We start from the raw sequence: 20,929 nt of genomic DNA, 5'->3' as shown, positions 1-20,929 counted from the left end.
TAGACTAATCAACCACAATCTTTAATTGAATTGAAGATTTTGAGCTAGTCACGTATAATGTTTAATTTCTCAATCCTATAAATCAGTATCCAATAATATATCAGCAATTCATACCAAAAAAAAATTATGACATAGAGATCATCCATGTGAAACGATGAAATATTCCCAGTCTCTGAAAATTCATACAAACGATAATACTAGGAAAATTTTCAAACAAATCAAGACCTGCTGGTCCAGCCCCAACGCAAAACAGATTAAACAGTTTGCAGAATCAAAAACTCACACAAACTTTCCCTACTTCTTCTCTTCCTTCTCAGCCTCTGCTGCCCTCTTGGCTCTAACACCAACGTGGCGTGCGTTTGTTCTCTCCAGACGCAGCTTGTCGTATGCTTTGAATGACTTCATGTCTTCAGTGACCTTCACAAGCTCAATGGTTGGTTTCTCACTTACAATCGGCAAGAAAGGACCCGTGACTTGGGTGGCTGTTGCCAATTCCTCAGGTGAAGAATCACCAGCCTATGGTGAAAAAGAAAAGTTAATCATCACAAGTTAACTTCTGTGCTAACAATCAAGATGAGAAATTAGAGCGAGCATCATTACCTTAACCTTGCGAGCACGCCTTGGGAAGACAACAAGCTTGGCCTTGAATGTCTTTAGCCTCTGAACATTTTTCTGGAAACCCTCCAAGGAACTGTTGCGACGCCTGTGATCGACAGCAATACCGATAGTTGGTGCAAGTTTCTTTGCAATGCCTGCAGCCTGGTTATATTGCAAGTTTGTGTCATCGATTTGTGATACTCCAACAAAGCAATAAGATGTAAACCACAACAACTTCTTGTGTTATAAAAAATTTCAACTCAAGCAAGCAAATCACAGCAAATTATGCAGAGGAAATCCAAGACATATATGACTACTGAAAAAACAAAACATGGAACACACAGACCAGACTGGAGAGAACATCAAGTACATACAAGCTTCAGAAATTCGTGACATACTGAATATGTGCAGATAGGCAAATTAAAAAAAACAATCTAGAATGAAACAGTGCATTTTGGTGGTAAGATAGCTCACCTTAAGCTCCTCTAGTGAAAATCCCCTACCAGCTCTGACCTTCATGTTGTATTTTAAGGTCTGGCCACGTACAACTGGACGAAGTGGACCAGCTGTGGGCCTAGGAAAGATCTTGATTGCCTTCTGCTGCCTTGCTTAAATATAGAAAGAGAAGTATCAGACAAGAACAAGACACCCATATAAACAAGCAAAATTGAATGGCCACAAATTAGTTAGAAATTGAAAATGTTAGTACCATTTCTTCTCCTGGCCTTCCGTGCAGGCTGATTAAACCAAGTCTTTACATAGTTTTGCCAATGCTTCTTGAAGTGTCCGTTGGGAATAACATTGTTGTGCTTCATGGTTTACCTAAGGAAAAGGATAGAGCACAAGATCAACTCCCCTAATTCGACCAATCAATTGGCATACCTCAAGACAAGACAGCACACGATCAACTCGACTAATTCAGCAAACCAACGAGCATGATCATTGCAACAAATGGAACCATAAGGGAAAAATTCACGGTGGAACACTAAAATATGTTTGGTCGTAAAATGGAAAATGAGACTAGCAAAGATGATCTTTTCATTGTTCTTGCACGTTGATTGCATGAAATAACTAAAAATTCAAGCATCAACATGGCTAAATTATGCATTTAGTAAATTATTGTACAACAACTAATACACTGACAAATTTCAATTTGAAGCCAAGCCCAATCCTATCGAATGAAATTAGTTGAAATATTTCAAACAAAAACTCTACCACGAAACATACGTCATACTAGAAGACACACATAGAAAAAACAAGACTGAATTTTTCAGCATGTGCTAGAGAAATCCCCCAACTAAACTGAATCATAAAATAATTCAAAAGGCGAGCCAATCATTTACCCCCAAAGATAGAAAGATTACACATTTAAACATATTCAAATTACACAGCACCAAAATACCTAAATTAAACACTACGGCATCAAACAAAACATTCGAGCATATTACCAGCAATTAAAATAAGGAAACCATTCCTAGCTCCGTTAAACCTAGATTAATTGGGCAGTTTCTCAACTACAAAGCAAAAAAAATAGTAAAAAATAACTATTGGTGCTCTAAGCTTAGATTTCACACAACGTATAAATCCAAGGGGATCAAATATGCGCTGGCGAAATGTTAAGACATGTTAAGGTTGAGACTTACAGCGGCGGACGACGGGGATCTTCTCCTACCTCGTATTTGCTGCCAATTTCACAGTGAAATGGGCGCCTCCACTTATATTGTAAAACAGCGCGAGAAAACCCTAAGTTATGGATTGGTTTTCATGGATAATTGGGCCGATAAATTTAATTGAGAAATCCCGTTATATTGTAAAACTGAGGAATTGGGCCTATGACCCAATTTGTAATTACATTGATTATTTTATTTACCTAGAATTTTATAATACTCCACAACGTTAAATTTCTCCAAAATTAAATACTCCAACGTAACGCATTCTACAAGTATTAAATCCATTTTCATCTTTTCTTATTTTGCAATGAATTTGGGAATTTTTTTTTCTCAAAAGATTATTATCCTAACATTAAAATTATTCATAGCAAAATTTTCATAGTGTACTTATGAATTTGGGGTTTTTGCAATGTCTTTTGTTATAGTTTTGTTTTCTACTTTTTATTACTTATGTTGTGAGCATTTCTTATTTCGTAAAGAATTTGTCTTTTGACATCAGCCACCGTTGACAGAATTTGTACACTCCGTTGACATCAGCCCCTGTTGATATCAGCCCCCGTTGACATAATTTGTACACTCCGTTGACATCAGCCCATGTTGACATAATTTGTACACTCCGTTGACATCAGCTTGTATAGTTTGTATTATAGAGAGTTTGTATTTGATCACACCCCCCCCTCTCTCTATATATAGAGAGAGAACGGTTAATAGAGTCGCTTTTTAACCCGGCTTGTTATTAAGTACTACTAATTGGAGAATAGTATGAATCGTGGATTTTCATTTTAACCGAAGATTATATATAAATATAAAATAATTATCTTTTCTCCTAAAAAACACATTGAAACCGAAAAATTGATGGAATAAATTCAATAAAACCAATATCTTTTCTCCTAGAAAAGGATAGGAATTAAATTTAAGGTGAAATATGGCAATGAAAATTAATTAGACAAATAGAGTATCATCTTGGCCGGTCACAATTTAAAACTATGTTTACTCGAACAATATTACTGAAAATTTCCTTGAAATATATAATTTATTCAAAAAAATTCATATTCGTGCATTAATGAAAAAGGACAAAATGAAGCTATGGCAACAAATTATTAATCCAGCCAAAATATACTTGGCAAAATATAATTAAATCCACCCTCAAATTCTTCAAATAAGAAACCAATCTCCAACAAAATCAATCACACTATCTTTCCTCAATAACAAAATGGTCATCTAATTCCAACAAAAACCAATCACATTTGTAACACCCAAAAAAAATATCATGGCAACAAAAACCCACACTATATCCCTCCCATGTCTCCTGATCGCCCTCTCACTCCTCCAAGCCACCCTCGCCGCCGTCCGATTCGGCGCCACCAACAACGCCTCCTCCACCCTGGGCGGCCAACGCTTCGACCGCTACATCGGGATCCCGTACACCCTCCAAACAATGCCCGAAGTCGCCAACTTCATATGGAAGCTATTCCAGCAGCCAACGGAGGGCGAGCGGCGCCACTACTACCCGGACGACGTCGTAAACGTGATCATCCAAGACCTCCAGGACGGCGCCCTCGGCGAGACCGGAGACAACAACGTGTACATGAGCGCCAAGGGCATCGAGACGTACCCTCCTGGAGACGGAGCTAAGTTTATGTTCACCTCGATTTTGTACCATGAGATGACGCATATTTTTCAGTGGTCGGGGAAGGGCACGGCGCCCGGGGGATTGACGGAGGGGATGGCAGATTATACCGTGTTGAAGTCGCCGTTCTATGTGGAAGGGTACTCGGCGCCCTGGGAGGGGGAGGGGGAGCGGTGGGACGAAGGGTATGGCGCGACGTCGAGGTTTTTGGAGTATTGTGACAGTTTGAGAGAAGGTTTCACGCCGGAGCTGAATAGGATGATGAGGGAAGTTTATATGCCGGAGTATTGGAATCTGTTGTTTGGAAAAGATGTTGATCAGGTTTGGGGGGAATATAATAAAAGGCTAAGTATGTCTTGTAATACTAGTACTAACGATGTTGAATCGTTCTTGAGAATAACCGAACATATGAGTGGAACGAAATCAATCGATAGGGAAGGTCAAGTTTCTAACTCTTGTTTGTTAAATCGTTCAAAAAGAATATCCTTAAAACTAGTAGTACGTAAGTCATATATATAGGGAGCAAAAAATTCTATGATTAACCGGAATCGAAAATATAAACTCAATCCTTATAGTTTGGTTTGAATGATTATACTCTCATTATTGAATATGTTTTATATTTGGTTCATCAGATTGAATATCATGTCATAATGTTTAATTACATGATAATGAGTTATAGTCATTCTCCCCTACTAAAATAATATTATTGTCTTTAAAATAAGAAAAATGAAAGAAATAAGGAGTGCGGAGTATTAAATTAAATTCAAAACTTTAAAACAATTAAAAGATAAATTCCTACTTCAAGTCTTTGTCTTTATTGCAAGAGGGCTTACAAAGATACATCACACTAGCTCTACTACAAGTTTATTAGGATCTTAACCTACTATTATTATTGAATTTTATTGTGGTTCTTTTTAAAAAAAGTTAACTGTGTTTTAGACCAAAAGTCCACGTGCATTATATTTTTATAAGAAGAGTTAAACTCTAGGGAACTTATTTCAAAGTATCGAATAAATAAAACTCGCTTAAACAACTAAACATAAAACGATAAACTAATAAAATAATTGAAATATGAGATGAATATTAGTATTAGTATCATACAAATAGAAGAGCGTAGACGTATGTGACTTTGTTTGCGTCCAGATACACATACATGATGGAAAAAATAAGATTTTTTGAGAGGCGAAGAATGTCATCATGTGACATGTAGTATCAGAGAAAGAAAGCCATGTATCCCTCACAAAACCATAGGTGGAAGCCAAAGGAGATATGCAGCCATGCAATTTGCAGAGTGTCTCGATCGCCTATATATACCGACGCTTCCGCTTCGCCACTTCTCATCACCACACACACACCGCATCGCATTCCATTCCATTCCATATATATCCAGCATGGGCAAGCTCTCGCTCTCTCTTCTAAGCTTTCTTCTGCTCCTAGGATTGGGCTACGCCTTTACAGAGCAGCAGGGTGAATGCCAGCTCAGCAACATCGACGCTCGGGAGCCGTCCTACCGCGTGCAGTCGGAGGGCGGACAGACCGATTTCTGGGATAACCACAACAACGAGTTCCGATGCGCCGGCGTCTCCATCCGCCGCCACATCATTCAGCAGAGAGGCCTCCTTCTGCCCGTCTACCACAACGCCCCCGTCCTCGTCTACGTCGTCCAAGGTTAGTTAATAATAAATCCTCGTCAATTTTATTATTTTTTTTCATAGGCACATGAATACTCCCTCCCTCCCTCCGTCCCCTAATTAATTGTCACCATTTTCCATTTCGGTCCGTCCCTCAATAATTGTCACAATTCATTTTTACAATAAATGTTAAAAAGGTCACACATTCCCTTAACTCACTTCACTCACATTTTATTATAAAATCAATATAAAAAAGTGGATTCCGCGTTCCATCTTTTCTTTACATTTCTTAAAACTCGTGTCTAGTCAAAGAGTGACAATTAATCGGGGACGGATGGAGTATTAATTTAAAGGCCTTTGCCAATTTACTAATGGCCAACTCACGCAATTCTTTTTTTATGTATGCAATGCAGGCAGAGGAACTTACGGAGTTGTGACCTCTGGCTGCGTGGAAACATTCGAATCAGGCCAACAACAACAATTTTCAAGGGAGGAAAGAAGCCAGAGATTCAGAGAGGACAGGCATCAGAAGGTTGAGGAATTCCAGAAGGGAGACGTCATCGCCATCAGGGCCGGTGATGCTCACTGGGTGTACAACGACGGCGATCAAGAGCTTGTCGTCGTTGTTTTCCACCACAACTCCAACTTTGCCAACCAACTCGACCAAAACCCAAGGGTATGTGGCTAATACTAATACACTAATAGTGATAGTGATACACACTCATATAAATATATGCTTTATTTCAAATTCATCCAACTAATTATCCAAATTTTCAAGTCCTTCTTCCTGGCCGGAAACCCAGGCAACGAGCAACAGGAGGAGCAATACAGGAGACTGCGCGGAAGCAAGCGCGGCCAAGAAGCCCAATCCGAATTGGGCAACGTCTTCAGCGGTTTGGACGACGAGTTGTTGGCAGAGGCATTCAACGTTGACGTGGAAACCGCCAGAAAGCTGAGGGGCCAAAACGACGAAAGAGGCCACATTATAAGGGCGGAGAAGAGCATCCAGCTGATCCAGCCCCACCGCAGCCGCCAGGAGCGCCACAACGGCCTCGAGGAGACCTTCTGCAGCGCCAGAGTCAAGGAGAATCTCGACAGAGCCTCACGCGCCGACTTCTACAACCCACGCGCCGGGAGATTCTCCACCCTCAACAGCTTCAACCTTCCCATCCTCAGCTTCCTCCAACTCAGCGCCTCCAGAGGAGTCCTCCACAGGGTAACAATATTATGATTAATTATCCCAATTAATTCTAATTTAAACACTACCAACTTACTACTTATTACTCTCTCCATCTCATTCAAAATGTCCATATCCTTTAGTGACAAGGAGTTGTTAATTGGAGTGAAAAAAGTAGCTGAATATCTACTACTCTCTCTATCCCATTCAAAATGTTTACGTTCTTGAGTGATACGGGATTTAAGGAGGAGTTGTTATCTAGTATAAATAGAGTGAAAAAAGTAGCTGAATATTTTAATCAGAAGAGAGAGATTTATTTTTAGATATAGAAAGTGAATATCTTGAATTGTACGAAAATAATACTAACATTATGATTATCATTTTATTGTAGAACGCCATATTCGCACCACACTGGTACACCAACGCCCACAGCCTCATCTATGCGACGCGTGGCGCCTCAAGGCTGCAGATAGTGAACCACCGCGGCCAGGCAGTGTTCGACGGCCAGGTGAGAGAGGGGCAGGTGGTCGTGGTACCCCAAAACTTCGCGGTGGTGAAGCAGGCGGAAGAGAAGGGATTCGAGTGGGTTGCATTCAACACCAACGAAAATGCGGCCATCAACACCTTGAGCGGCCGCACCTCGGCGATCAGGGGGCTGCCCGTGGATGTCGTTGCCAACGCCTACCAATTATCGAGGGAGGAGGCACAGAGGATCAAATTTTCGCGCCAAGAGACTCTTATTTTCAACGCTAATGACGCACGTCGCTCTGCTTGATCAAATCAAATGTGACTCAAACATAAATAAATACTATAAATTAAGTGTGAGGAATAATGTATATCGGCTTGTGCCTATGGCCAATGTTTGATACTAATAAGAGATTACGTTTTCCAAATTATCAAACTTTCTCCCACTACACAGTATCTAGTTCATTTTTATGTTTACTTTCCTACAAATTACAATTCCTTTACCATACATTTGAACTTTACATCTTATCCTTCCTTTTAGAAAAAATAAAAAAAAAAACAATTGTTAAAACCACACAAAAGGCAGACATGAAAGAACTATCATCAATGCATAATTTGATTTTTTCAATTTTAACAATCCACTGATTACAATTTAATTTTTTTCAATTTTAAGAGATTTTTTTTGGTAGGGTAGATAATGTGGTAAGTATTAACTGAGATGGCTTTGGAAAAAGAGACGATCTTGGCGTATCCCTATGATATGATGAGATTAAGAGCATCCGCAGCGGTGGCGAAAGACGCCACCGCCGTCCGCGCCGTTGGCAAGGCGCAGGACCGCCGCCGCTGCAGCCGCGCCGCTGGCACGGCGCTGCTCGATGTATCGAGCACGTCCGTGCCAGCGGACGCACACGTGGCGCGCTCCCATTCGTCAACGGCATAGCCGTTGTGTTTAAACTTTTTTTTATTTTTTTTTTAAAAATCGGTATTTAATTATAAATAATGCTAAAAAATAAAAAAAAAATATTTTCCAAATCCCAAAAATATGGCCGTTTTTTTCCCGTTTTTTCTGAATTTTTTGATTTTTTTTTTATTTTTTTTTCCCCAAAATCATCTATAAATACACACATTCATCATCCATTTATCACATCAAATCATCTCTCATTCATCTCTCATTCATAATTCTCATACAAACTATCAACACATTCATCCCCCACTCAAATTCTCAAATGGATTTCACCCATATTATGGCGGAAGCGGAACGCGAAGAACAAGAATACTACGAACAACATCGTGCCGCTTACGAAGCATATGTCGCGGCGAATACCCCTGCTCCTCCTCCTCAACGAACCAGATCAAATCGACGGTACATCCATCGTGACCGGGAGGGAGCCCACGAAAGGCTCGTTGCCGACTACTTTGCCGACCAGCCGCGGTTTCCGGCAGATTACTTCAGGCGCCGTTTTCGCATGTCAAAGCGCTTGTTCATGCGAATTGTCAACACATTGTCCGCACGTGTTGAATACTTTCAAACAGGTGTAGATGCAGCCGGCCGGCAAAGTATCACGGCGTTGCAGAAGTGTACGTGTGCCATCCGACAACTCGCTACTGGGCAAACGGCCGACATGTTCGACGAGTATTTGCATATCGGTGAGTCCACTGGAATCCTATGTTTAAAGAATTTTTGCGAGGGCGTTCGTTCTGCTTTTGGGGATGAATTCCTTCGAGCACCCACCACTGATGATTGCCAACGGTTGCTTCGTCTTCACGAATCAGTCCATGGCTTTCCCGGAATGCTTGGCAGCATTGACTGCATGCATTGGAGGTGGAAGAATTGTCCGACTGCTTGGAGGGGGCAACACTTGAGCGGTCACAAAGGCGGCGGCCCAACGCTTATCCTTGAGGCGGTCGCCGACTACCGCCTATGGATTTGGCATGCATATTTCGGCGTTGCTGGATCCAACAACGACTTGAATGTGCTATATTCGTCACCACTCTTCAATGATGTGATGAATGGTGTAGCACCGGCGATCGACTTCACCATCAACGGAAATATATACCGCATGGGTTACTATCTCGCCGATGGTATCTACCCAAGGTGGTCGACGTTCGTGAAGACGCTCCACAACCCGCACGACCCGAGACGGGTTCTTTTTGCGCAGCGTCAAGAGTCAGCGCGGAAAGATGTCGAAAGAGCCTTCGGGGTCCTTCAAGCTCGATTCAACATTGTGAAGGCCCCGGCTCGGCTGTGGTACGTGAATAATATCGCCGACATCATGTTCACGTGTATTATATTACACAACATGATTATAGCCGACGAAGGGCCGAGGGCGGCTAGCTTCTACGACGAGGACGAAGCCGGAAGCTCAACAGCGAGGTCTCCCCTACGCCGAGGCGAGCATACGACGGTTGGCCAGAGGATCGAGACAAGACACACAATGCGCGATACTCGAATCCACAATCAACTACAAGAAGACCTAATCAACCACATGTGGGCGAAATTCGGCAACGAGTAGTGTCATTTTTAATTTTTAGGATTTTAATTATGTAATTTTTAATTTTTAGGATTTTAATTATGTAATTTTTAATTTTTAGGATTTTAATTATGCAATGTTTAATTTTGTTTGTCATTTGTAATATTTATTGTGGGTTTTAAATGAATTTTAATATTATGGAAATGTTTTTGTGTAATTGAATTTTATATTAATTGTGCTCGTCCTTGCGGAAGAGCACAGTTGTGGGTGTTGTGCTCTTGCCAGAGAGCAGGCATGAATAGTACCGCCCGGGCCCACAACCGTGCCGCTGGCAAGAGCACGGTTGTGGATGCTCTAATGGGGATTGATTTGGTCAATAGACTTAGTTATGGTTTAGGATAAATTGTGTTGTTTTTTTAAATTTGAAGGGTACTATCATTCTAGCTATCAGCACTTAGAGACCTATACTCTATAATCAGGGCCTTTTATGGTCCAAGAAATTTGATCATGTGATCCAAATAAGAATTTAATTAGATTTAGTGGAATTCAAATTTTTATAGAGCCTTTTATGGTCCAAGAAATTTGATCATGTGATCCAAATAAGAATTTAATTAGATTTAGTGGAATTTAATTTTGCTTACTAATTTACGTTCAATTTATAATTTAATGACAATTTTATAGCAAAATCATAGAAGTGGAATGAAATCATAGAAGTACATTACTTAATAATAAAATAGTTAGTTTTGCTATTATAATATGAAATTATAAAATATTTATATGAAATAATATAAAAAATATTATTACATGGTCTAAAATTATAAACGTATTTAATAATAAACATATACAATGATACATTTGATAAAAGTAGGAAACTTTATTATAAAACAAAGTTGTGAGTACAAAATTATGAGTTTAGTATAATTTGTGTAACAACTTTGAGATAAAAATAATTTTAGGATGTCATGATGGTATAGATAAATGTGCATATATATAACAAAAATATATAAATGTACTAAGTTTGAAAATAATTTCAACGTAAATATCTATAATTTTGAATTATTTAAATTAAATTATTTATATTTTATTCATAAAATATTATATGTGCATTTAATATTATAATAACTAATATAAATAATGAATCCTAACTCCTAAACAGTAAACCCTTGGCCAAAACCCAAACGGCAGATTCAATGCTTAGAGCATCCACAACCGTGCTCTTGCCAACGAGCACGGTTGTGGGCTCAGCCCCACTTTTTCTGTCTGCTCTTAGGCAAGAGCACAACACCCACAGTCGTGCTCTTCCGCAAGGACGAGCATAAGGGTCCCACCATTCCATTATTCAATTTAAATAAAAATATTTCCACAAAATTAAAATACATTAAACATACCCGGAATAATATTACAAAATACATTAAAAATTACATAATTAAAATCTTAAAAAATAAAAATTACATAATTAAAATCCTAAAAATTAAAATTTACATAATTAAACTCCTAAAAATTAAAAATTACATAATTAAATTCATAAAATTAAAAAACCCACTACTCGTGGCCGAATTTTGCCCAAATGTGTTTGATTAGGTCTTCTTGTAGCTCAACGTAGGTTCGGGTATCGCGCATTGTGTGCCTTGTTTCGATCCTCTCACCCACCGTAGTATGCACACCTCGGCGTGGGGGAGACCTCACGGTTGAGCTTCCGGCTTCATCCTCATCGTAAAAGCAAGCCGCCCTCGGTCCTTCATCGGCTATAATCATGTTGTGCAAGATAATACACGTGTACATGATGTCGGCCATATTTTTCACGTACCATACCCGAGACAGGGCCTTCACAATGTTGAATCGGGCTTGAAGGACCCCAAAAGCTCTTTCGACGTCTTTCCGAGCGGACTCTTGACGTTGCGCAAAAAGAACCCGTCTCGGGTCTTGCGGGTTGCTGAGCGTCTTCACGAAAGTCGACCACCTTGGGTAGATACCATCGGCGAGATAGTAACCCATGTGGTATGCATTTCCGTTGACGGTGAAGTCGACCGCTGGTGCTACACCGTTCAACACATCATTGAAGAGTGGTGAAGAATAGAGCACGTTCAAGTCGTTGTTGGATCCGGCAACGCCAAATATGCATGCCAAATCCATAGTCGGTAGTCGGCGACCGCTTCAAGGATAAGTGTTGGGCCGCCGCCTTTGTGGCCGCTTAAGTGTTGCCCCCTCTAAGCAGTCGGGCAATTCTTCCACCTCTAATGCATGCAGTCAATGCTGCCAAGCATATTGGGAAAGCCATGGACTGATTCGTGAAGACGAAGCAACCGTTGGCAATCATCGGTGGTGGGTGCCCGAAGGAATTCAACACCGAAACATGTACGAACGCCCTCGCAAAAATTTTTAGGACAAAGGATTCAAGTGGACTCACCAACATGCAAGTACTCGTCGAAGAGGTCGGCCGTTTGCCCAGTAGCGAGTTGTCGGATGGCACACGTACATTTCTGCAACGCCGAGAGACTTTGCCGACCGGCTGCATCTGGACCTGTTTGGAAGAATTCAACACGGGCGGACAATGTGTTGACAATACGCATAAACAAGCGCTTTGACATGCGAAAACGGCGCCTAAAGTAATCTTCCAGAAACCGCGGCGGGTCGGAAAAATAGTCGGCAACGAGCCTTTCGTGGGCTCCCTCCCGGTCACGATGGATGTAGCGGCGAGTTGATCTAGTTGGTTGAGGAGGAGGGGCGGGGGTATTCGCTGCAACATATGCTTCATAATTGGCACGATATTGTTCGTAGTATCCTTGTTCTTCCCGCTTCGCTTTCGCAATGAGATGAGTGAAATCCATTTGAGGTTTTGAGTGAGAGATGAATGTGTAGATAAGTTGTATGAAAAATATGAATGAGAGATAAATGAGAGATGATTTGATGTGAAAAATGGATGATGAATGTGTGTATTTATAGATGATTTTGGGGAGGGGAAATAAAAAAAATACTGAAAAACGGGCAAAAACCGGCCATTTTTTGGGATTGGGAAATTTTTTTTTTATTTTTTGGTATTATTTTTTATTTTTAAAAAAATTAAAAAAATGATTTTCCAACGGATATACCGTTGGTCAATCACACGCTGCCACGTACGCTGCTCGCTGCCACGGACGTGCTCGATGCATCGAGCAGCGCCATGCCAGCGGCAAGAGCGCAGCGGCGGACAGCGGTGTCGCGCCGCTGGCACGGACGGACGGACGGACGAGCGCGTGCTCTCCGTCATGGATGCTCTTAGGACTTGAAACCCATACTTGATAAGGACAATAATATGTTGGGATTCAATTTGTCTTCTACAAATAGGCCTCAAAATGTTTCTCTTCCAATTTCTTCTCATTTTCCCACGCATTAAATTTATTATGCAAATTCTGGTACGTAAATGTAAAAGAACATAAAACTCAAAATTTTATACTTATACTTAAAAGTTATGAAGTACTCAGTAGGGTCAAATATAAGTACATAACTATAGAATAAATCTCAACCATCATATCAAAGCGATCTAGTTCATTATATGAGCATTTTAGCTTACAATATGAATTTAAAAACAAGGAGTGAACCAAAATAACTTTATAGTGAAGTATTTACTCCATCAATTAATTAGTTCACTATAATGACATTTTGGTTCACTCCTTCGTGTAGTGAACTAAATCACTATTATAGTGAACTAAATTCGTGTTATCTAGTTATGCATTTAAGTAGTGGTTTTCCTATATCACTATCGTACTTAGTATTTACTCCATATCGTAACATAACACGACAATATATATTAAAAATTTTAATAAAATCAACACATAATTTCTAGGAAACACAAAATCAATGCATACATAAAAACTTCCAAAAAAATATAAAATCAATACATAACTTCCAGAAAACACAATCAATTCACAATTTCCAATGCATAAACTAAGTGCAACACTATTATAAATAGAGTAATATTTTGGGCAACTACATTTAAGTACTCTGATAAAAATGGAAGAAAGTAGAGGAAAATAGATAATCCTCTAGTTATTATCAACCAAGTGTTAATCTAACAATCCGATTTCCTTAAGAACAACTTTCAATTATTTATCCAATCATCCTATTTTCTCATCTTTTTGCCTTTTTCCTTCCTGGCAGCTTTCAATTGTTCACACAATCATCCGATTTCCTCATCCTGCTTCAATTGACAAATTTTATCTAATAAGCTCATGAACATTTCTATATTTTATTCTTCAAATTGTTCGCAGTAACGAAAAAAAAATTGAAAATAAGAAAATCAACAAATAAGAATGAGTAACAAAGCATAAAAAAATAAGCAAAACCATAGACTTTACTGGTTTAATTTGTGGAAAAAAATGTAATTATTGGATGATTGCCATTTCTTTTATTCTATGTAGAGTGTCCTAAGTTGTGCCATGGGCCTAATTAACTTTAACAAATTATTAAAAATCTAATTTTAATTAAATTAAGTACACAATGATATTTCTTATATTATAAAATTTGAGACCATATTATTTATATAATTACGGTTAATGGGATGCGTTAGAAATTAGAATGATAACACATATTTAAGGCGATAACCTAATAACCTACTCCCTTCGTCTGTCATTAGGAGTCTCATTCCTTGGCGTCACGGGTTTTAAGAAATATTAAGAAAATTGGATGAAAAAAAGTTAGTGGAATATGGGTTCCACTTGTATATATTAGTTTTAAATGAAATGTGAGTGTAGTGAGTTAGTTGGAGGTGAGACCCTATTTTCATTTATGGTAAAAAATGAACCGAAACTCCTATCTGCTGACGGATTAAAATGAAAAACAGGACTCCTATTCGCGGACGGAGGGAGTATCATTTTATGGATGAAATATATCATTTTTACTAAAAAATAAATTTATACAAGCAGAATATCATTTAGATTGATATCATTTTTATACATACAAAATATCATTTTATAAAACATTATTATTTTATACAAACATAATACTATCATTTTATTGAGTATAAACGTCATTTTTAGAAAAAAAATGCTATATTCCATTCATAAAATGATAAGTTATTAGGTTATCACGTGATAACCATAATTTAAATAATAACTCAATAACCAAGTCTAAACCACATATCTTCTCAAACATGTGGCTGAAATTGATCTCTCCTTTTTCTTTAATTTTTAAATGAGTCGGGCAATTTTAACCTTTGAATATAACACCTCACCTCACGGTCATTCCTCTGCATAGTATGTGAAGATCAATTTCTCTCTCCTAAAATTATAAAAAAGTTTAATTTCTAATAACTTTGTTAATTAAATTTTTTTTACAAAAAATATATCAAATTAAAGATAATTTTAGGACGTTGCAAGGAAATCCTAATTGCATTATATTATATCAATGGCGGAAAAAATGATATTATTACGATTATAAAATGATATGGTGATGTTGATGTTTATTGTTTCTGTCTTCTTGAAAAATTATACTTTTGGTGCATAAAATGATATTTTTTGTATATAAAATGATACTCCCTCCGTCTGCGAATAGGAGTCTCGTTTTTCCATTTTAGTCCGTCTGCGATAGAAGTCCCGGTTCACCTTTACCATAAATGGTAATAGGGTCTCACATTCCACTAACTCATTCCACTCACATTCATTTAAAATTAATATATATAAGTGGGACTCATATTCCACTAACTATTTTCCACTCACTTTTTTTTATCATTTTTAAAATCTGTGCCGCCAAAAAATGAGACCCCTAATAGCGGACGGATGGAGTATTATATAGTAACATTTATATAATAATATAGTGTTGTTGATGTTTGATGTTACTACCTTCTTGGAGAAATGAAATTTCATAAACGTTATATGGAGCATATCATTTTTATGCATCCAAACATTATCATTTTACCTTCTCAAATTATCATTTTATGCAATAAAAGTATCATCATTTATTCAATAAAACAAGAAGTACAAACATCAGCAAGACCATATCATTTTATAAATGTTATATAGTACTCCCTCTGTCCACGAAAAATAGATAAGATTGTGAATGACACGGGTTTTAAAGTATAATTGGTAAAGTAAGAGAGAGAGAAAAGGTAGTGGAATGAGTGTTAGTGGATTGTGGAGCTCACGTTTAGAATGATGTGTATAATTAGTATTGGTTGAAAAGTTTCTATTTTTAGACTTAGTCTAATTTTGGTTGACACCCCAAAATAGTAAAACTAATCTATTTTTTTAGGATGAAGGGAGTATCATTTTTATGCGCCCAATCTCTCATTTTAACCCCTCAAACTATCATTCTATACAACATTTCACTGAGTACTTTTTTTGTACCCGAGCACATATTTAGAGCATCCTCATCCATGCTCTTGCCAAAGAGCATGGAAGTGGCTCGGACCCACTTTTATTCATTTTTTACTCCATGCACTTTGGCAAGAGCACAACACCCACATCCATGCTCTTCCGCAAGAGCATGCTCAAGGTCCCACCATTCCATTTTTCAATTTAAATACTTCAATTACTAAAAACATTTTCACAATATTAAAATGCATTAAAAATACTCGATACCATTACAAATTACTAAAAAATTAAAAATTAGATAGTTAAAATCCTAAAAATTAAAAATTACATAATTAAAATCCTAAAAATTGAGATTGATAGAGTTGTTTGGTATAGTGTCATTTTTTGTGTTTGAAATGAGAGTATTTATAGATGAAAGTAAGTATGAATTTTGGGGTAAAAATAATGAAAAAATAAATTAAAAGTGTGGAAAATGGATATATTTTATTAGGAAGTTGGAAAATATTTTTTTTATTAAATCTGAATTTTTCAGATTTTTTCAATTTTTTTTAAAAAATAATAAAAAAAATGATAAACCAACGGCCAACAAGAGCATGCCACGTCGGCTGTTCGTGCTCTTGCCGTTGGCACGGACGTGCTCTATGCATCGAGCAGGGTCGTGCCGTCGGTAAGAGCACAACGGCGAGAAGGGGTCTGCTCTTGCCGACAGCATGGACTCGTCCTTGCACAAGAGCACCGATGGGCATGCTCTTAGTGCTAGCATATATTGGTGACACAAGTATACAGAGTAATAACTCCTCCAAATTTCTGACTAATTTTCATCCAAAATTTTGCGACTACATTGAGGGTGCTCGAAAAATTTCACAATGCAGAAATTCCAAGCACTTTTTGGTGCTCGGTATTTTCCGAGCACAAATATGATGCTCGCAAATATTGGTGAAAAATACAAAGACCAAGCTCAAGAAAAAAGGCTCATTATTATTGTTGAATTATTTCACTAAGTATTTTTTTTATATCCCGAGCACATATTTGGTGCTCACCTATCTCCGAGCACATTCGGTACGCCATAATTCCATGACTAAATTGCCAAAACCGAGCACATTGACCGTGCTCGCAATTTCCCACAAGTTAACACGCTAGTTTTTTATATTGCGAGCACATGCGAAGCTGCTCGCTCATTTAACTGTGCTCGGTTATTTTTGGTCGGGAAACAATGATTTTTTTGTAGCGTAATGTGTGTGTTTTTGTTGGCAATTGAAATAAAAAATAAAAATATAATTATCTCATATCGGTGTAAAGAAGAGAGAACTGGAATCACTATATAAGTCTCATAAATTTCTCTTCCTATTACCAATTGCTTTTAAGATAGAACCTTATAGATTTCTTTCAGATTTTCATTATATTCTTCAATTCTTTCCAAGAAACTAGCACTTCAGATCATGGTCTTGCTTACAAATTTTCAGTGAGGTAAGCCAATATGATGAGCAGATGAGGTATAGTGTTTATGGTACTTATTAGGATCGACCTCTCAATTCCTCAAGTTTTTGCAATAACATTTGAGGAGGTGCTCCAGTCAACAAAATAAGCATTAGCAAAAATTAAATGAAATCAATAAATTACAATAAAAGATTAATCTGATTGATTTATTTAATGAACTAAAGTAGTTCCTTCCCGTTTAAAGTAAACGATCTATCGGTTTCAAAAAAGACAAGGACCAAAAGTAAAAAGGCATGTAAGGCCAATTGAAGTTGGATTTTGGAAGATAAGATAAGATAACATCCACCGCTAATTATCAATTTTGGAGTTAATTTTGGAGTTGTGACAACTTTCCTTGATCCGAAAACGACGCCTAGGATATGTAGATCACCCATGTTCTATTTTTTTAAGGCAACTTTTTGATTGAATCATTTGGAACTACTACATTTTACCGATATTTTAGAGTGTAACAAAAAATTGAAATCTTGTTCCTAAATTGTTATTGAACCTCAAAAAAAATCAGCCAGAAAAGAACGGATTAGATCAAACTCCCTATTTCCTATACAAAAAAGCAAAAGAAAAAAAAACAAAAGCATATATCGCAGCATCCAAACTGTTCCCATCATTATCAAAAACTTAAACCCATTCTCGCAACATAGCAGTATCATATTCTGCACTTTAGGGTACAAACATACAGGTTTATTATTCATTACAGATGCAGATAAAACCTAGTTACGCGACTCAAGGCTGGATCGGAGGCTTTTCCAAGTCCTCGAGAGGGCGGAAGAACGCCTTCTCCTCCAACACCGAGCCCCCGTCAGTGCTTCCTTCAGCCCCAGGGTTCTCATCCGTTGCAGGCCCGAACACCCCTGTCTTCGGGTGAGGAGCCCAGTACACGTCCAACTGAGGTGGGATCACGTGGTCTGGGACCAGAGTCGAGTTCACATTCTCCTCCGGGTTCTTTTCGTAGGCTGAAGCTTGCACACTCCTGTTGTTTACAAGCATTGCGCAAATGAATTGATGATCGTACTCAAATATTGAACTCCCACAAGACAGAAGATTCTGTCGAAATTACACATGTAAACAACATGTCGTTTATGAAATATTATGATCTTCGACTCTCCATATACTCAGTCTCCACGTCCCCAAAATAAGCCGTCAAATGCCTATGAGATTAAAGTAGGCAATTTTACTCAATTGTATTTCGAGACAAGATTTCCCTAGTCCTAATTAGTGGATGATAAACTGAAAAAGTAAAGAAATTTGCATTGAATAACAAGAACAAGATTCATCTCGAAATAGGAGACTTATTCCGGGACTAAGAAGGTAGTAGTATTTTTCAACATAATAGCTAACGCAATAAGAGCCTTATGAGCCCAAAAAAAAAAGAATCCTCCCCCCTTCCTACAATAGGAAAAAGAAAAATCTATGTGCGTGGTTGGCATAGTGAGTGTTTAATGGCCGAGACCAGAGGTCCCAAGTTTGAGTCCGTCGTGTCACACGGCCTTTAAATTTCTATTCATTTGTCAATAAAAAAAAATCAAGCAAAAGTCACATGGAGTTCCATGTCAGTGATGTCACCTCTAGGTTAGAAAGAATCAAGGTATCCAAAGCCACCACTATATAAAAGTTGTAAGTGAAATAAAGCCTCTGTGACAGGGACAATTATTTTTTCTTAAGAATAAATAGCAAAAATGTCATGTTCTTGGCAACGACGGCATAATCCTATCAACAAAGATTACTACTTCATTCATGGCATCTTGAATGAGTGTTTAAAATGAGTACAATCCTCTACTTGGTGTTCATTCTATACAAGACTTTTTTTCACTTAATTAAAAATGTTATTCCAGTGTCTTAATCTCTTAGCAAAATAACACAAAAATGCCTTCCTAATATCATGATTACTCTAAAAATAAGGTTCCCCTGGATTTAGGTTTGTTTTCCCCCAAATTTGAGTGTGCGTAAACAAGTGTCAGCCGAATTGATCAATCATGAAGGAAAAATAGAAGTGAAGCTATCAACAACTGCTAAAAATTACTAATTGCGATCATATGAATCCTATGATGATTGCAGAAAATCATTTGCTTACTACTATTCCTTAATTAGGAACAGGTGAATAATCGAGATGAGCAGCTTAAACCACACACACACACACACACACAGACCTGCTATGGAGCAGAGAAATGGCGAGTGAATCGCGAGAGCGGATGTGGCGAGCTAATCGTTTCCCCAAATTCGCAAGTCCACGATTGCGCTGCAAATTAGCGGCCATACAAATATCAGTCAGAGAGAAAGTGGGTTGAATAAAAAATTGTAGAGAGAGTTTAGTTTTGTAGATAGTCTGTGTGTCTCTCTCCCACAAACAGAAGTTGACTCTATTTGTGCCTGCCTGCATGCAATGCAATGGACGGACTTCCATAATTCCGTTAACTTTGGACAAAATCGTCACTGTATTTAGTATAATCCTCGTACTCCGTCCGTCTAATTAAAAATAAAACGTTTTCCTTATTGAGGTGTTTCATTCAAAATAAAATATTTTTTAAAATAGAAACAACATTATCTCTATTTTGTCATCTCTTTTATTTTAGTCTTTCTTCATTAACATAAAAAAAATCATACATAAAACCTCGTACCGAAAAACAAACGTTTCATATATATTGAGACGGAGGAAAATACTTATTGCTCCTTCCGCTCCATAAAAATAGGATTTTTAGGATGCCACAAATTTTAATCCGAAATTGGTAAGGTAGCATAGATATAGAAAGAAAATGTGATTAAAGTATTGTTAGTGGAGATTGGATACCACAAAGAAAGATTTGCCAAAAATAGAATGGACTATTTTTGTGGGACGAAGTTAGTATGATATATGCTCTATGAATTATTAAAAGAGGAAAAAAAATTAGTCAACTTTGTTAAGATATAAATTTTGGTTCGTAACATTTTAAAATATTTATTTAGGTCCATGAACTTCGATGTAATATTATTTGAGTTATTTTTTCATCGTTCTAAATAAAGTAGACTAATTTTATAATTTTAGATTGTCCTCCAAAATTAGATCAAGTCTAAATATAAAATGTTTTTTACTAATTTTATAATGAAATGTGAGTGGGTGAGTTAGTAGAATGTGGAACTTATTTATTATTTATAGTAAAAGTGAAAATGAACAATTATTATGGAAAGGCTAAAAGGATAAAAATATGTTTTTATTATGGGACGGAGGTGGTACTAATTAAAATATGTAAAATGTGAGACAACAAAACATTAATTTTATGATATAAAGCCGAATAAGGCCTAAAAATTGTCTTAGTCCTCGTGTAAAGTAGCAAATCTACTTGATAATATAACAAATGTTTATATAAATTATATTACGTGCCATAAAGGTATATTTTTATGTATCAATACATTTATTAATTATTAATTCGAGATTAGAGTATTATCAATAGGCTGGCCTTCCGTCCACCATGCGGGACGACGGTCGGGGAAAGGTCTCTATTGCAAGCGCCAAGCCGTCGGGGGAGGGCGTGG

General features: G+C 37.6%; 4 protein-coding genes across 4 annotated transcripts; 2 read left to right on the top strand and 2 right to left on the bottom strand.

Moving 5' to 3' along the window:
• Positions 1-145: 145 nt before the first annotated feature.
• Positions 146-2,358, bottom strand: LOC121763242 (60S ribosomal protein L13-1-like). The gene is made up of 5 exons (XM_042159197.1): positions 2,241-2,358; positions 1,307-1,419; positions 1,072-1,205; positions 601-759; positions 146-516 (listed from the first exon to the last, which is right to left on the bottom strand). Exons 2-5 carry the CDS (start codon positions 1,410-1,412, stop codon positions 295-297), a joined length of 621 nt encoding a protein of 206 aa, XP_042015131.1. The 5' UTR covers positions 1,413-1,419; positions 2,241-2,358; the 3' UTR covers positions 146-294.
• A 1,179-nt stretch (positions 2,359-3,537) lies between these two features.
• Positions 3,538-4,534, top strand: LOC121764080. The gene is made up of 2 exons (XM_042160162.1): positions 3,538-4,246; positions 4,530-4,534. The coding sequence occupies exons 1-2, from the start codon at positions 3,538-3,540 to the stop codon at positions 4,532-4,534; spliced, it is 714 nt and encodes a 237-aa protein (XP_042016096.1).
• A 754-nt stretch (positions 4,535-5,288) lies between these two features.
• Positions 5,289-7,480, top strand: LOC121764078 (11S globulin seed storage protein Jug r 4-like). Its single transcript, XM_042160161.1, has 4 exons — positions 5,289-5,565; positions 5,942-6,204; positions 6,307-6,744; positions 7,097-7,480. Exons 1-4 carry the CDS (start codon positions 5,289-5,291, stop codon positions 7,478-7,480), a joined length of 1,362 nt encoding a protein of 453 aa, XP_042016095.1.
• A 10,521-nt stretch (positions 7,481-18,001) lies between these two features.
• Positions 18,002-19,769, bottom strand: LOC121763975 (late embryogenesis abundant protein At5g17165-like). The gene is made up of 2 exons (XM_042160066.1): positions 19,570-19,769; positions 18,002-18,392 (listed from the first exon to the last, which is right to left on the bottom strand). Exons 1-2 carry the CDS (start codon positions 19,674-19,676, stop codon positions 18,146-18,148), a joined length of 354 nt encoding a protein of 117 aa, XP_042016000.1. The 5' UTR covers positions 19,677-19,769; the 3' UTR covers positions 18,002-18,145.
• Between the last annotated feature and the right edge of the window lie 1,160 nt (positions 19,770-20,929).

This window comes from Salvia splendens, chromosome 14, assembly GCF_004379255.2.
Source record: "Salvia splendens isolate huo1 chromosome 14, SspV2, whole genome shotgun sequence".
NCBI classification, from domain to species: domain Eukaryota; kingdom Viridiplantae; phylum Streptophyta; class Magnoliopsida; order Lamiales; family Lamiaceae; genus Salvia; species Salvia splendens.
Note: the sequence above shows the minus strand (reverse complement) of the source record. Positions and strands in the feature narration are given on the sequence as shown.

Coding starts and splice junctions, on each gene's coding strand:
- LOC121763242 (XM_042159197.1), bottom strand. CDS start 1,412: ATGAAGCACAACAATGTTATTCCCAACGGACACTTCAAGAAGCATTGG. Junction 1,206..1,306: donor GAAGGCCAGGAGAAGAAATG/GTACTAACATTT, acceptor TCTATATTTAAG/CAAGGCAGCAGAAGGCAATC. Junction 760..1,071: donor TTTCACTAGAGGAGCTTAAG/GTGAGCTATCTT, acceptor CAATATAACCAG/GCTGCAGGCATTGCAAAGAA.
- LOC121764080 (XM_042160162.1), top strand. CDS start 3,538: ATGGCAACAAAAACCCACACTATATCCCTCCCATGTCTCCTGATCGCC.
- LOC121764078 (XM_042160161.1), top strand. CDS start 5,289: ATGGGCAAGCTCTCGCTCTCTCTTCTAAGCTTTCTTCTGCTCCTAGGA. Junction 5,566..5,941: donor CCTCGTCTACGTCGTCCAAG/GTTAGTTAATAA, acceptor TATGCAATGCAG/GCAGAGGAACTTACGGAGTT. Junction 6,745..7,096: donor CCAGAGGAGTCCTCCACAGG/GTAACAATATTA, acceptor ATTTTATTGTAG/AACGCCATATTCGCACCACA.
- LOC121763975 (XM_042160066.1), bottom strand. CDS start 19,676: ATGGCCGCTAATTTGCAGCGCAATCGTGGACTTGCGAATTTGGGGAAA. Junction 18,393..19,569: donor ATTTCTCTGCTCCATAGCAG/GTCTGTGTGTGT, acceptor TGTAAACAACAG/GAGTGTGCAAGCTTCAGCCT.